This window comes from Plectropomus leopardus, chromosome 1 (genome assembly GCF_008729295.1).
Source record: "Plectropomus leopardus isolate mb chromosome 1, YSFRI_Pleo_2.0, whole genome shotgun sequence".
Lineage (NCBI taxonomy): Eukaryota > Metazoa > Chordata > Actinopteri > Perciformes > Serranidae > Plectropomus > Plectropomus leopardus.
The window spans coordinates 728598-746078 of record NC_056463.1 but is presented as its reverse complement, the minus strand read 5'-3'; the positions used below and the strand labels follow the sequence as shown (position 1 = coordinate 746078).

Genomic DNA, 17481 nt, shown 5'->3' with positions numbered 1-17481 from the left:
CGAGGCCCTGCGCCTCCATGCTACCGGCTCCAAACGAGGCCTCCTCCCTCTCTGCTCCTCCTGAGTGAACCTTTGTTTGTTCTTCTTCTTGACATTCTAAGGATTTGCCTAAACCTGTTTCATGCATGTCCACTGGAGGCAGGTTTGACTTTGATGACGGGGGGTCGTACTGCGGGGGGTGGGAGCAGGGGAAGGCCCACGGACGAGGGGTCTGCACGGGACCCCAGGGTCAGGGCGAGTATGCGGGCGCCTGGAGCCACGGCTTCGAGGTCCTGGGCGTGTACACGTGGCCTAGCGGGAACAGCTACCAGGGCACCTGGGCACAGGGCAAGCGGCACGGCATCGGAGTGGAGAGCAAGGGCCGCTGGGAGTACAGAGGGGAGTGGACGCAGGGGTTCAAAGGTCGCTACGGGCAGCTGGAGAGCACGGCGAGCGGGGCCCGGTACGAGGGGACGTGGAGCAACGGGCTGCAGGATGGATACGGCACTGAAACCTACTCTGATGGAGGTAAGGCTGCTGAAACTCTTTTTCTGTCGGAGCTCTTCCTGCGTCCTCTCACAGAGACCGGACTCAGTTTGACTTCTCGTCTCTCCACAAACAGATTTTCAGGCTTCAACTGGAGCGACTTGCTTACTTCGTCTGCTGCTTAAATCCACTGTAAGACGACCGCGATGTAGGCGACATAAATTACATGTAGGTCACATCACCATGCATGGATGGATCACTCAGCAGGGCCCAGGACCAGGGGCCCAGGGGCCTCAGTGGGGCCCATATCAGCAGTATTTAGTGTAGTATCTGTGCAGGAGAGTGGCGGTGTGGATCTGCTGTGGCAGGAAGCATTAACCAGGAGTCAGACAACCTCACTTCATCTCCAGCACAAACTAAATATTCAGCATTATATAAAGTATGAAAAGTTCAGCTGCAGTTTTTAACTAAAAGCATCTGAGAGTTTGACTCCACCTACAGAGTGTAACTAAAAAAAACCCACAAAACAACTACAGAAACACAAAAAAACTACAAGGCAAAAAAAATGGCCTTAAAGAGATACAAGCAACTACACAAAGATGCAAAATGACCACAAATAAACGCAAGTAGACTAATATGAGATGCAGATGTAAAATAACCACAGTCGTATGCAAAAATGACTACTCGGACACCGACAATGACTACAAAGGGATGCAAAATTACAAAGATGAGATGCAAAATGACTACAAAGAAACACAAAACAGCAAATGTGCAAAATGCATACAAAATAACTGCAATGAGATGCAAAACAACAAGAGGCAAATAGATTACAAAGAGACAAAAAATGATCACTGTGGGATGCAAAATGGCTACAAAGAAACACAAAATGACTATGAGATGCAAACCCTAACCCTTTGTACAAAGAGATACAAACTGACCAGAAAGAGATGCAAAAAGATTACAATGAGATAAAAAATGACTACAGTATGATTCAAACTGGCAACAAAGAAACACAAAATGACTACAACAAGGTGCAAAATGTGTAACAAAGATAAAATAAAAACAACTTCCGAGGCAAACCGACAACAAAGAGATGCAAAATGATTAGTGTGATGTGAAAAATGGCTCCAAAGACATGCAAAACGACTACTATGATCTGCAAAATTACTACAGAGATACAAAATGACTACAATGAGGTGCAAATTGTATAGAAGGATGTAAAATTACTACGAAATGCAAATTTGCTTCTCAGACACAAAAATTGACTACCAACAATTGCAAATGTACCAAAATTAGATGCACAATGACTATAAAAAATGCAAAATGACTACAGTGAGATGCACAGTGACTGCAAAGACATGCAAAATGGCCACAGAGAGACTTAAAAAGACTGCAAGAGATGCAAGTGAAAAACAAAATGACTTCCAAGAGATTAAAAAAATGGCAACATGTCTGCACAGAGACATAAATGACTACAGTAAAATGAGCAAAAGAGCAAAATGACAACAGAGAAACTCAAAAAGACTACAGAGATGCAAAATGACTACAGCAAAAAACAAAATTGTTAAAACTCGATCCAAAAAAACTAAAATGTGATCCACAGTTATGATTAGTTATAAGTTATAAGTATTCAAAGACATGCCAAGTGACTACAGCAAGATGCATTATTACTGCAAAGTGACTCAGAAAGACATCGAACATGGAAAACGACTACAAAGAGATGCACTACAATGAGATGCAAAATGACAATAATGAGTCACAAAATACCTACAAAAGCATGCAAAACATCTTCAAAGAGATGCAAAACGACCACAGTGAAACGCAAACTAACTACAACTCGATGCAAAAAACTAAAATGAGATGCACAATTACTACCAAGAGATGCAAAATGACTACAAGTAGATGCAAAACAATAACAATTAGACTCAAAATATCCACAAAACATGCAAAAAACAATAAAAGAGATGCAAAATGGCTACAGAGAGACTCAAAAAGACTGAAAAGAGATGCAAAATGACTACATCAAAAAACTGAATGACTTCCAAGAGATAAAAGAATAACTACAAAGAGACACAAAATGACAACATAGAGACTCAAAAAGACTACAAGGAGGTGCAAAATGACTACAGTGAAAAACAAAATAAGTACAAACTAAAAATGAGATGCACAACGACTACCAAGAGACTACAAAGACACACCAAAGGACTGCAGTAAGAGGCTTGATTAATACAAAGGGACTCAAAAGACTACAAAGACGTGGAAAATGACTACAAAGAGTCGCAAGACACCTAAGATAATGCTGTCTTCGTACTTTCAAGTTGTGCCGTCGTACTTGCGACACACATTTAAGTGCTCCGGTCAGAAAAAAGCAACAAACATGGACGCGAGAAGTAAAAAGGTTGATTTTTTTGTGGCTGAGGTTTTACCAAAAGCAAATAGCACAGAGCTCTGTTGTGCTTCAGCCGCAGAATGAAGAACGTAGAATGTGCATCAGGTCTGTTAACATTTTAATTTGTTTAAAAGCTTAAATTACATCATAATAAGCTAATTTTTTTTCATTATATTCTTGTCGTCTCAGTGAATACGGGCTGAAGGTGCTGCGGAGGTAATAACAAGGAAAATCTGCTGCTTTGGAGCACCGGTTTAAAATTCTTGTGCATGGCCTAAAAGGTCAAGTTGGGTCACTGCGACTGAACTTGAAAAAAATATCCATAACGCACCAGTCTTTTCAGCAGTTTTTAATGATACTTTATCATTTTAGGATGCGTGCTGTTTCAACCTCAGAGGACGTCCAACTTAAAGCAGTTAACATTAGCTATCTAAGATAACGTTATCAATGTTTGTATTAGGGATCGGCAGATTATCAGCCCGCTGATTATTGGGGCTGATATTTGGCATTTTGGAGAATATCAGTATCTGCATTTTATTTTAACGACTGTCGATAAAATTGATCAATTAAAAAGTGCAAAGAAAGTGTCAGCAATAAAACCTCAGGGAGCCATTTTTCTTTATTAAATTTTTATAAATAATTTTTATATTCAGGGAACTTGCTGTGTATAATGCTTAATAATATGCTAATTTTAGTTATTAATATTTGCTAAAGGCATTTATACAAAGTTTTGTGTTGGAGTTTGTTCTATTCCAAATTCTAAATATTGACAGAAACATTTTCATTTTACTGTAAATTCATATCAGTTCCAAATATTGGGTCTAATCAACTAATAATCGCTATCAGCCCTGAAAAACCAAAATATTGGTCGACGCCTTGTTAGCATACTCGCCTGGCTGCTTTATGGTTCAAAGTTTGCTTGTTTGCTACAGCTAATAAATGCAGATACTAAAATGTGCATCTACTAAAACAAAAAAACAACATGAACCAACATCTATTACTTAGTGTCAGAGAACATTTTGTGCAAATATTATGGTAACATCAAATATCATTTTTAAAAAATTTTTACAGCCAATTATTTTAAGATTTTACGAAGCAAAGTCAGAAAAAAAATTAATAAAATCCCACACCCCATGTTTTCGCATTATTAAGACTTTCAAAATATCGATTTAGGAAAGTTTAATAAGGATCTGCATGAACCCTGGATGCAAAACAACGACACTCAAAATACCTACGAAAAGATGCAAAACATCAAGATGACTAAAAAAGTAATGAGATGCAAAAAGACAACAACTGGATGCAAACAGGGTTCCTACAACTTAAGGCAAGTAAAACCTTTTAAGACTTCATTAATGCTACTCTAAATGACATTTACGACCAATTTTCTAAAACCAAAACTGAAGGAAAAAAAGTGAATTGACAAATATTAATTTTTGGTGTTTTGGTGTAACCAACTATTTTAGAATTTTAATGCAAAGTTTTAAAAAATGATTTAAAAAGAAATCCCAAGTCTTTGCATTTTCAAGACTTTTGAGTTATTGATTTAAGACATTTTAATGATGAGAGGCTCTGTGGACTCTGCCCGACTGACCGTTTATCATCATCATCATTACCATCATCATCATCATCATTATCAGATAATTAGAAAACAGGCTGCTGCTGAAAGGAGGACGCCTGTTTCTAATATTAGAAATTAAACCATGTTGAGATCTCATCACTTCCGGTGTTTAGGAGACACACAGATTAATAAAAACACACCTTCACCCCCATTCCCCCTCTGCATCACACCCTCTGTCGCCATGGCAACGCGGAGACAGCAGGTCAGCGTGTCACCGGAGACCAGCTCGCGCCTTTCCGGCTCCTCTGATTGGCTCTCCGCCTTCGTCGGTCTCGCGTGTAAATCTAGGCCGTTTGATAACCGATGCACCGCGAGGGGACCCGGATGATGGAAGCCAGGTCAATAAGTGATGCAGGTGGTGTGTGTGTGTGTGTGTGTGTGTGTGTGTGTGTGTGTCGCAGTAGAGGTGGAGGTTGTTTACCGGTGGAGGTGGAGGCTCACAGCGCGAGCTCTGAGACTCACATCCTCGCACCTGCTGTTTTACCACGAGACCGTAACATCTAAAACAAAGATGGTGGTGAAACATAAAAAAATAAAATAAAATAAAGAAAAAAAGACTGCGTCACGCGACAGCTCTGCTCCTCTCTTCCGCTCACGTGGAAGACCGCCGACAGATGAATATAGCACGCACGAGCTGACACATTTTCCACAACCCAATAAATGTGAAGGACGTCGTTTTACACACTCTCTCTGACACACACACACACACACACTAACGGGTCTGTCAACACGAAAAGTGCTTATTAAAAATGATAATAAAGCGATCTCATGCAGCCTCGTGCACCTACAGGCAGGTCCGGCGAGCGCGAGACAGTCCCGGTTTGGTTTCAGCACCGCGGACAGCTCCGCATCCACACCGAAACATGTTTTTAGTTTGACGAGTACAACAAAGTATTAGTGCAAACTGCGAGTCAAAGTCATAATACTACGATAATTAAGTCATAATTTAAGAAATAAAACACCATTTTATGAGAAAAATGTCGTAATTTAATAAGAATAATCATACTATTTCAACAACAAAAAAAGTAATATAAGAAGAATTAAATTGTAATTTTACCAGAAAAAAAAAGTCAGAATATATGGTTTGGTTTTCTAAAAGTATTTTCAGTCTAAATCTGCAACATTTTCTCATAAATTTCCAAGTTTAAGCGTGTAATTCAACAACTTTTTTGTAAAAATGTATAATTTAATTCTTATTAAATTATCATTAAATATTAGACTTTATTCTTGTAATATTATGACTTAATTCTTTAAGTTTTTCATCTTTTTCTTCAATATGGCCCTAACCCTCCTCCGTACAGAGAAAATTTGGGAGCTTATAAAAGCTGAAAAAAACAAGTACTAATTGTAACAATAATAACAGATGCAGATAGCGATGAAACAGGTCCAGACACAAAAGGTAAAACAAAACCTCTTTTAAAAAAAAAACATTTTGTTTTCTCTTTGAAATCTAATAATACTGATTGTGCACTAATTGCTTCCTATGAACTTAGACAACAGTACAAACTGATCAGTTTTATTTGCATTTCTTAAATTGCGACAATGTTTTTGATTTTGCAAAATTTAGACCTCTGAGACCTCAGTGCAGAGGCGTACTGGTCGTTGATGAGGTGGGCGTACTGTAACTAAGCAGGAGGGGGGTTTATTCTCCTAAACATTCAAATGGCTTTTTGGCTGCTACGTTTACTGTTATTGGATGAAAAATACATTTAAAAAAAGGTGGGTACACCCCGTATACCTGCATATATCCTCCACTACATGACTGCCTCAGTGCATCTATTTCAGCACCATGGACAGTTCCAGTTTTTCTTTCAGCACCATGGACAGCTACAGCTCTGCACTACAAACTGAAACAACACAGTATCTGATAGTAAAAGTAGCCTACTATTTTTTTTTTAGGAGATAAGAAATTTACCGATCTGAACTAAAAGGAAATGATGCAAGATATGATGCCACCCACAATGTTGATTTAGAAAGATACTGCAAGTTACCCCTTTCAAACTGGAGCAAATTGCTTTTGTGTCTTGAAAATACAAAGAGAAAAGTCAATGAGCAGCCTAACAACACATTACCCAAATATAAGCAAAAAATAAATAAATTAAAAATATTTTTTAAAAAAAGACAATAATCCAGAAATTGAAAATTAAGAAACTATATATGTATATTTTTTCTGTCACATAATTTTAAATATATAATTCTAATTACTACAAATACATTTTTTCTGGATATTTTCCTACTTTTTTTTTTTTAACGTTCTGCTTTTTTTTAAAACTAAAACTACTTTTTAGGTATTTTCCTTGTCACCTTTAACTAATTTCATGCAGCGTGTGGGACATTTCTTGCCAGGTTCACTGCTTTTCCCCCAAATTTTTGAAAGAAATCAAAGTAATTTACTCAAGTTTCAAAGTGTCAAACAGCTTGTTTGGGGTGTGTGAATGCAGTACACGCAAAAGTGATGTTGCAATAGGTTTCAAAGGAATCCATGTATCATTTGTTCATTAGTTTTTTAGAATAAAAAACAACAACAAATGACTTGTTTTGTTTTCAATATCCATTTAAAAAAAACAAAACGAGATAAGGATAACAACCCCCCCCCCCCCCCCCCCCCCCCCCCCAATTTCTGATTTTGTGCTCAAATAAAAAATGGAGCGGGAATACAGATATTGAAGGTGTTCTGTGTAGGGTTAAATTACTTTTTTTATTCCATGTGATGAAGTAATTTTAATTTGATTTAAAAAAAAAAAAAAAAAACAAAAAAACAGAAGCATTACAGTCTGGTTATTTTACCTATGAACTGTTTTTCATTTCATTTTGGTAGAAAATACACTACGTCTCACTACATTATAATGATCCAGGTTTCAGAAGATGAAGTACACTGTTATTTGTTGTGGTACTGTGATATTTGTCTAAAATATCAAACGTTGTGAAGTTTCAGCATCTCAGATGTGCATTTTACATCTTTGTATATCTTTGAGTTTTGGACAGTTGCGGTCACTATTTTCAGACTTTTTCGAGACTAAATGATTCATCAAGAATTAGACTCAGCGCCGGTTTGTGTCACCTTGTTGATCGATCACTCTCCTCTCTGACTCAGTGGTATCAGGATGCTCTGAGTCTGAGCCCGGTTTACACGCAGGAAGTGGAGACGGCTGTTAAAATAACTTTCATGACATTAAAGTCTGCGAGCTTTGTCAGCAGGAGCTGCTGCTGTAAATGAAACTGACGAGCCGTGAGTCGAGCGGGAGGCTCAGATATGAAGCTGAGGATCTGCTTCACCTCTCGTTCTGTCTCCCTCGGGGCTTTGAGGAGAGGATGGAGGGTTCAGGACGCTGACCTCTCCTCACAGCAGACCTGCTTTGTTTTTAAGCCTCTCCGGGGAAATCTGCTCCGTCCGGGAGGTCCGGCGATGTAGACGGAGAAGAGGAAGAGGAGGAGATGTGGGGAACTCTGTGGCTCATACTGAGCTAATGGATTTAAATATTAGTGGAGAAGAAAAGACTTTATGTTATTTTTTTTAATCATTTTCAAATGTTTTAGATAAAAAAAAATCACAAGATTTTAGAAACAATATGTTTTACAAATAAAGTAATTTGAGTATTTTCTTTTCACGCCACGTTCCTCTGCTAATCCTCTACATTGATCTGACAGCTTTACTTACTTTTTAAATTCAGAATATTTTTCTTTTTCTTGTCAGATGAAACTACTAAAGCTGACTTAAGAAGAAATGACTGACTTAAGAAGAAATTATCCAAAAATTAGGAAGAAATTATTTTTAAAAATCACCCCCAAAAAATGATGTGAAAAATAGCACCAAAAAAGATTTTTAAAAAAAAAAAAAAAAAAAAAAAAAAAAAAAAAAAACCAAGCAAATAATCTGGAATAAAAAGGGCTTAATAATACTTAATATCATTTTTACTGAATTATTTTTAACCAACATCAGTCCTAATCATAAATATCATCTATTCATTACTTTTCAGAATTTTACCTTTTAAATGCCAGGTTTCTGTCATTATGCCACTACGCCACACTCACACCACTCGGCTAGGGCTGGATGATATGGAATAAAGTCTTATCACGATATTTTTTTTTCATATCAGTCGATATCAATATACGATATCACGATATACATCAAATCACTATTTCTGTCAAGCCTAAAAGTTCCCTTTGACTCCTAAGTGAGATATGAAGATATCGCACTGGAGCGGATTAGTGGACATGTCTGCGCTGGAACAGGCTGTCGGACATGTAATGTCATAATGAAAATATGTTATTATCAGAATTTTAATTCGGCTTACATTTAAGCCATTATTCCCCTGTTCATGATCTTTTTATTTTATCCTGAATTGTCCAATTATGAAAAGTCTGTTTAGATGTGAGAACTGTTAATCAGACCAATTATTGATGATTAATTATCTATGATGATAATTGTGGTATCACCTTGAAGATGGTTTACAGCAGGGGGATTCAACTAATTCGTATTATTTATTAAACTTTCCAGCATTATATAAAAATGAAAAGCTCCATCTTAAACAAACTTCAGGTAAATTTAAGCACATTGTGCTGATAATAGGCCAACCTCTCCTGACTGCAGGACTCTGACTTCAACTTCTGTCAAACTTCTGTGTTATTAATCATTTTACTCAGGAATTAAAAACTTTTGAGTCGGCCTACTTCTCCTATAGCTGCCAACAGCCTGCCGACATTCACAGTTAGAGAAAGGCTGAAAATAAGCTCATGTGCTTGTGGCCCCGGGCCCCCAAACATTACATCTGCCCCTGGTAATAATAATGAGAGCTCAGCAGGATGCGGCTGATGAGACACGGAGCGATGCGTCCTGGTGTTTCTAAATAATTCATCCAAAGTCTGATTGAAGCTGAAACTAACACAAAGTCGTCTGTAGAAGTCCAAAGAAGTCACTTTCACCTCTGCAAATGTGTCTGTTTCAGCGCTGTGGCTGTCAAACACTCAGCTGTTCTACAGTCAAAGTCCTTCACTGCATTTGGTTCTCCGCGGTGTTATTCTCATTATCATTGGCTGTTCGTGTTGTCTGTAAAAACATGGCTGGAATGCGTTCTATCAACATTCTGTCGAGGAAAAGTTATTTCACAATAGATATCGTTATCGTTTTATCGCCCAGCCCTAAATAAGGCAATAAAAAATATACATTAATAGGATTTTTCACTTTCAGTCTGGACTAAATTAATGCCATATGCATGAACACAGCCAAAATTATCAAAAAATTAAGAATGAAAAGCGCCTAAAATGCACCAAACAGTCCCTAAAGGTTAAAACATATGCTGCCAAACACTGATTTCTATATTTTTTGTTTATTAGTTCATTTAGAAATATATCAACAGTTTGGTTGTTGACTGCACCACACTCTTGCAGCACAGAGTGTACTCTGGGCACAGATGGAGTAGCTGAATGCCCTAAGGGTTAATGTCACATTTTGTTAGGACGCCCAGGAACAAAAGCATTGTTGGTTATGGACATCTGGGCGCAGTTTGCCAAAAACAGGACATCTCTGACTCTGACTGTGTATCTGTTTATCTCTCAGGAACCTACCAAGGTCAGTGGCTGGGCGGGATGCGTCACGGCTATGGCGTGCGGAGAGTGTACCGTACGGCATGGCGGCCGTCATCCTCTTCCCGCTGCGAACATCCATAAACTCCCTCCGCTCCGAGCACAGCCACGGCCCTCCGGCTGTGTTGGAGGACGGCACCGCCACCACACCAACGGACGGGGTGGTGGCCGGGCTGGCGGGGAGCCCTGTGGGCCGGGGTGGGTTCGCCCTGACGGCTCCGAGCGAAGCAGAGCGCCAGAGGAAGAGGAAAGGCCGCTTCCGGCAGTCCATCCTGAGCGGCCTGAAGCTGCGGCGCTCTGAGTCCAAAAGCTCGTTGGCCAGTCAGCTCAGCAAGCAGAGCTCCTTCTGCAGCGAGGCCGGCATGAGCACCGTCAGCTCTGCCGCATCGGACATCCACTCCAACGCAAGCGAGAGCGAACAGGGCGCCCCCGTGGACGCCACTGTCACTGAGATGTACGCCGGTGAGTGGCGGAGCGACCAGAGGGCCGGCTGGGGCGTGAGCCGGCGCTCCGACGGCCTGCGTTACGAAGGCGAATGGGCGGCGAACAAGAGGCATGGGTACGGGTGCACCACCTTCCCCGATGGCACCAAGGAGGAGGGGAAGTACAAGCAGAACGTGCTGGTGAGCGGGAAACGCAAGAACCTGATCCCACTGAGGGCCAGCAAGATCCGGGAGAAGGTGGACCGCGCCGTGGAGGCCGCGGAGAAGGCTGCGGACATCTCCAAACAGAAAGCGGAGATTGCCATGTCCAGGTAACATGTCCCCTCTCAGCAGGAAGGGAGGACGACTTTAGATCCCTTAGGACTTTATGTCCTTTACCTCCCACCTGCTCCATCTAGAGCAGAGATACTAAACCTGCTCTGCCAGGGGCCACTTTTGTAAAATAGCAGGAGGCCAGGGGCCAGTCACAGCAGCCCCATACATGTTTCCAGGGTTTTAGGACATTTCTCAAATTTTAAGAGGGTTCTTGGATTTTAGGACATTTCTGGGATTTTTGTAATGTTAATTATAATGACAATCTAGACTTCTTAGATTTTTGTGAGGTTATAGGAATGTAGGACATTTTTCAGATTTTAGGATGTTTCTGGGATTTTAGGATGTTTCTTATATTTAGGGATGTTTTTAGGATTTAAGGACATTTCTCAGATTTTTGGAAAGTTCTAGAATTTTAGGATATTTCTTTGATTTTAGAACGTTTTGACGATTTTAGGACATTTCTAAGATTTAAGGATGCTTTTAGGATCTGATGACAATTCTCTGATTTTATGAAGTTCCTTGGATTTTAGGGCATTTCTAAGACATTAGGAGGTTTCGACGATTCAAGCATGTTTTGAGGATTTTAGGACAATTCTCTAATTTTTGGAAAGTTTTAGGATTGTAGGACATTTCTTGGATTTGAGGTTGTTTTGAGGATTTTAGGGCATTTTTTAGATGTTAGGATGCTTCAAGAATTTAAGGATGTTTTCAGGATCTTAGGACAATTCTCTGATTTTTGGTAGGTTCTAAGATTTTAGGATATTTTTTAATTTATATGACATTTCTAGGATTTTAGGAAGTTTCTAGGACCTTGGAGCTTGGACCTCTGTCTCTGGCACTTTTTTGATCAACAAGCTCTATTTTAATACTAAAATACTGAAATATACTAATACTTGTGAATTAGAAGATGGGTGGGGGGCTTTGGCCTGTGGGCCGTAAGTTGAGTATCACTGTTGTATCAGTTTTGCTGTGAGAAGCTGAGTGTTGCAGATACCTGCCGTAGAGATGTCGGTCTGGCAATGTCTCATTCCAGAAATCATGATCTGGTTACTCAAGATAATCAACAGACCTTGTTAATAGCAGCTTCATGCAGGAACTACTTTTCTTAACTGCATGTGCCAACCACATCACCGTACAGAAGGAAGCATCTACTGCCAGTTCAGCACTGAGCCAGTTAATATTACAGCTCAACCGAGGAGGATGCCATTAATGTTGGCGAGCGTAGTTCTAGAGAGAGAAAATAATTGCAAAACTCAATTAAAATGAAAAAAAAAAAATCAAAAACTCTTACATACAAACAAGTTATTGATTTTAGCATTTGATTCATGCTTTTACAGCATGCAACAACTCAGAAAATATCTGTTTACTTAAAGAAAAGTTTTAATGTAATAGGATAGGGAAAATCAAGAAGTTCAATTGACCACTAGTCCATTTTCCTCTCTGCCCGCACTAAAACTTTTAAAACAAGACATACTAATCGATAAATAAAAACTGAATATTACAGCTTACAGAATATCTGAGTTCAATAAGATTAAAGTGTTTCCTGGATGTGATTTTATGACGGTAAAGCAGAGACCAAACGAGGCAGAAGTTCAGTAATAATAACCTTTGTATAGCCCGAGTGTGACTGCGGTGTTTCCGCCTGTCCTGTTCAGGATGAGCCACGCTCGTGGGAAGGCGGAGGCGGCTGAAGGAGTGGCGCAGAAGGCCATGGAGGAGTGTCGACTGGCCCGGATCGCTGCCAAAGAGCTCTCTCCCTCCTTCCACATCTACGGGAACGGTGAGTGGACCGCACACAAGAGCGCCCACTTTTACTCCCAGTAAATCCCTCATGCTGCTCTGTCAAATATAACAGTACAATAATCATATTTTGCTTTTGTTAAATGTGGACCCCGTTTACCCCAAATCCTAAGATATGTTTGCCTTTTTTGAAATCTCCGTTCAGAGGATTCCTGAAGTCTGTTTATTTCCTGAAGTTAAACTCAGCTCTCAGTGAGTAACTGATGTACAAATGGTCGTTTTGTGGATGAAACAAACTTGAAAACTTTGTGTATTATTTCATTCTGTTTTACTTCACGCTAATAAGTACACTTGAATGAGTGTCTTCAGCCATTGAAAAAAAATTTAATGTTTTTTTTACTGCCTTTAAATGTTGGAGAACCAAACTTTTATGAGATGACTCAACTCTTTTGTTTAAAAAAGAAAATTATACTGTTTGAGTAGCCTACATTTACAAATATATTTGTTAAAATATACAGCATTGCTTTTTCTTTTTGGCTTTTCTTCCTCTTTCGTTCAGTTTAAGTTTTATTGCCAAATTTCTGCCCACTTTTATGTTGCTCCCTTTCCCCCAGAGAAGCGGGTTGTAACAGTGACTCATGAGTCGTGACTGAATTAAAAAAGGCAGCAAATGATGAAAAGGATGGAATTGCACTCATTATCTTCATATAAAATCTACATAAAATCATGTATAAGTACCTGGATTGAATTAAAAAAAATATATAAATATATGTATATATATCAAACGTGGATTTACAGCCGGCTCAGTGTTTACTTACATATTTTGATCTCATAATAAACGACAGCGGATTAAAACCTCTGAGAATTCAAACTAAATCAAGTGTATTCACTTAGTTAATCCTCTCTAAGCCAACAGTGACTGCCGGCACCAGATGCAGTTTGTATGCAGCTTTTCTCTCCTTTTGTTACCCTGCATGCTAATAACGCCGACACACACACACACACACACACACACACACACACACACACACACACACACACACACACACACACACACACACACACACACACACACACACGGTGATGGCCTCGCTGTGGATCGCTGCCAAATCACTTCACTGGTGTTTTTCTCCGACTGTGTTCGCAGGGCTCGAATGTCAGAGGCCCAAGCACCAGGACGGCAAGGACAAAGACCATGAGGTGATCTCCACGGGAACAGACAGTCCGGAGCTGTGCACGCCGGACACCACGCCGCCTGTAATAACACCTGATCTCAGCCCCGTGCTGAGCGTGCCCACCTCGCCCCCCCACAGCCCGCCCAAGCACGCCCATCGCCCCAGAAATGCCTGCTTCATGCGCCAGAGCGCCGTGGACGATCAGGGTGGCGCCGAGATCCAGGTGCTGGTGGAGGGGAGGGGCATGGATCTGCCCAGGGGCGGGGCTAACAATTGGACTGATGACATGTACCCGGAGCGCGGGGGCAGCAGCCGCTCCACCACGCCCTCCCTTCTGGAGGAGCAGGAGGGCCAATTAACGGCCACGAGCAGGCCCCTTTGTCCAACCACAGACCGCGGGAGAAATCCTCATCCAATCACAAGTCGCGGGAGCACGCCTCCTCCTACAGAGCGTGGGAGCACTCCCTCTCCAACCAAAAGCCCTCCAAGCAAGCCTCTTCCAATCACAAGTCGAGGGAGTACTCGTCCTCCAATCACAAAACATGGGATCATTCTTCCACCAATCACAAGGCCTGCGAGCACGCCTCTTCCAACTACAAGCCGCAGGTGCACATTTTATCCAATCACAAGGCCTTGGACCATAACATGTCCAATCACAAGACTTCTGAGCATGCTTCTTCCAATCACAAGCCCCAAGATTATATCCCCTCCAATCACAATGCAAAGGACCACGTCTCCTCTAGTTACCACCCCCCGAGAGCATGTCTACTCCAACCACCATCCAAAGCAGCACAACCCCTCCAACCACAAGCTGAACGAGCATGCTGTAATCGACCAAAGGCTAGACGGCCTCACCGGGGGCTGGACTGCTGAGAGCACCCTTAGGTGGAGCCCCGCCCACTCGCGCCTCACGGAGCACGACGAGGAGCGGATGAATGACTATACGGTGGACATGAGGCTCACGGACTCGCAGTCGTCTCGGGGGCTGGGCCCGGAGTCCCCGGCCCCCAAGAACAACAGGCTGCGGTCACGAGGCCTCCGGCCGGTCAGAGAGGGATCCATGGACTCTGTACAGATGCTGGACAACCTGAATGTGGGGGCAGAGCTGGAGGAGTGGCCGCTGCACAGGGACCTCACCCTCTCCCCACCCCTCAAGTCTCAGCCCATCACTCTGGAGCAGGACGGAGAGCATCTCACCCTCAAATCAAACTCAGTGAGTCATCAGTCTCTTTACGCCGCAGACTGTACATATAGATGGACGACCCGCCCCCACATACCCCCGCTGTGCTGAAGTGAGGCTAAAATATCCGAGATACAGGCGTTGCCATCTTGTGAAGATGATGTCACAGAGAGCGGTGAAGGGATGACGTATTTTTGTAGGCCAACCCAGGAGTTAGCATCTCATTGGTTTCCTTGTCAAAAGCCATTTGGGATTTTCGATTATCGTCAAAAATTAGGTCTGTGACGAACACAAGTCTATGATACTTACACGTTAATCTTCACAGATGAACACCACTTTTCTGAGTTTCGAAGCATAGATGAAATTTCCAGAAGCAAACAGCTGTTAGGCTATACACGAATTACATCGTGGTCACACGACTTAAACGCCACCCCTTAAAACACTGTAAAAACACGTTAAAACACAATCGAAAAATATTAAAAACAGATAAAGTTCGAGTGTGACTGTTGCTATAAAGCTGTAAAGGCAGCGAGCGGGTTTAATGACTCTCTGTGTCGGTGTGATGACGTCTAACGACAAACACTGTAGTCACATTTAGCCACTTGTTAGCAATCAGCTTTTTAAAGAAGCATAAAACCTTCCCACCAAAACGTCCGTCCGATCAATCACAAGCAGTGTGGCCAAACGGTTTTTTGGTGGGAACTCCCCCACTGCAGATATTGATATAACGCAGACTCCGGCTCTGAATGACTTCACCCTGGCAGCGCCCGTATCCCGCATATTTAAGCCTCACTAAAACTTAGCGGGAGCGCGACGTCGATTTTTACATACAGTCTTTGGTTTCCAACAAGCAGTTCAGTTCATTACATATTAAAATCCTTGTTTTTGGGATCTTACTGTGATTTCCATCCAAAAGTTGTGGCTCGTACCAACAGCACCGTTTCATACTGTCCCCATTTTTCGTCACCCGTCTGTTGGCGACCGAGAACACTGATCCGGTACCAAAAGGTCGAGCCAGAAACTATGTAGTCTGTTGATTGGTGACTGAATTTGTTCCAGTGTCCACCTTAAGGCTGCAAAATTTTAGAAATATTATTGAAATCACAATATGGCCAAGTGCAACATCTAAATCCCAGAAGCAACAATTCTTCAGATAAAATGTGACAACACGGCATTATAAATTAAGAATTTTGACACTACAAAGCCACATTACCATTGTTATTCTTTTTTCAGCGAAAAGAAAATATAAAAACTACAAATTCCAATAAAACTCATATCACGATCACCATCCCTGTCAAAATAACCACAATATGATTTTTTTTTCTTTCAAAAATTATTTTAAAATTCCTTTTTATGTCGGGCGACACGCGATACAACAACAACACCGGTTCTGTCCGAGTCATTCTCACGGACGCAGAGGGTGGTGTAAGGAGTTTGGAGTAAGAACGGGCTGATACTGTCAGCCAGAGCTGACGCACGAAAACTGTTTTTCTCTAAGTGAGGACTGGAATATTTGCATTTTGCATAAACACGTTAAAGTTTTACATTTTTTTGAGCCCTTAAATCATCACTAAATCATGCATTATCCAAGAGAGCCAATTTAAAAAACGGCATGGTCATATTAAAATTTGCGGTGTGTTGATGGGTTAATGTCATCAATGCATTGAGTAACATGCAGGAAAACATTCCACCTTAAAAGTTGCGTTTAGCTGCCAAAAGTCGGCACATTGAATTAAATGATATTTTTCTCAGTCTGTATCTCTAATATGTGCACTAGTAAACATGAAAAGTCAGAAAAACATTCTTTCAAATCACCGTAGAAGGTTTTCTGTGAAATCACTGCAAACTAAAAAAAAACATCAAGATTTACAGTTTTGATGTATTTTGGAAAAACTGGACATTACTAGTCAAATCTGGCTGCATTTTTACAAAAATAACTTGTTGAAACTGGGTGCTGAATCCAAAAAATTGTATTAATCCTCTTGTGGAATTAATTTAAGAAAAATGCTGTATCAGAGCGCTGTCCTAGTTTGACTTTTGCATTTTTACAGCAATTTCGTGAGAATTTGTGAATTAACATGACTAATCTCTTCTTCTTCTCTCTTTCAGGGCTCCAGCTCTATTCTGGTGGTTATGGTCATTTTACTCAATATTGGAGTAGCCATTCTTTTCATTCACTTCTTTATTTAAGCTTATACAGGTATGATCTACTAAGACTTATTGATAACTACGGTATATTATATTATTACTTCCTGAGACGGACATTCTGCCTATTCGACTGGAGCCCGCAGCCCCGAGTGACGGACACAGCAGAGCCTTTCTATTGTTGCTACTGGTCTTTTTCCACCTCTGTCGAAGCCCGTTTCCGTTTCTAAAAAGAAAGCACCCTTTTCCTTTTCAGATGCTTATTTTGCAACCATAGAAGAGAAAGTAAGAATTTAAAAAAAAAAGAGTGCAGCTTTAAAGCGAGCGTGGCGTACCGGGACACACGTGCACGGGTGTCCGTCGGCTGATCAATGGACTGGAGATGGCACAGGCAGTTTTGCCCATTTTTCCATCACTTCAAGAATACA

The 17481-nt window shown here is 41.0% G+C and overlaps 1 protein-coding gene across 1 annotated transcript; it reads left to right on the top strand.

Annotated features, from left to right (window-relative positions):
* Positions 1 to 58: 58 nt before the first annotated feature.
* LOC121945778 (junctophilin-3-like) lies at positions 59 to 17192 on the top strand. The gene is given in 8 exon segments (XM_042490115.1): positions 59 to 507; positions 10030 to 10080; positions 10083 to 10809; positions 12469 to 12593; positions 13701 to 14081; positions 14084 to 14478; positions 14480 to 14941; positions 17018 to 17192. Coding segments are annotated over 8 exon segments (2604 nt in total). The 5' UTR covers positions 59 to 125; the 3' UTR covers positions 17099 to 17192.
* The last annotated feature ends 289 nt before the right edge of the window (positions 17193 to 17481 follow it).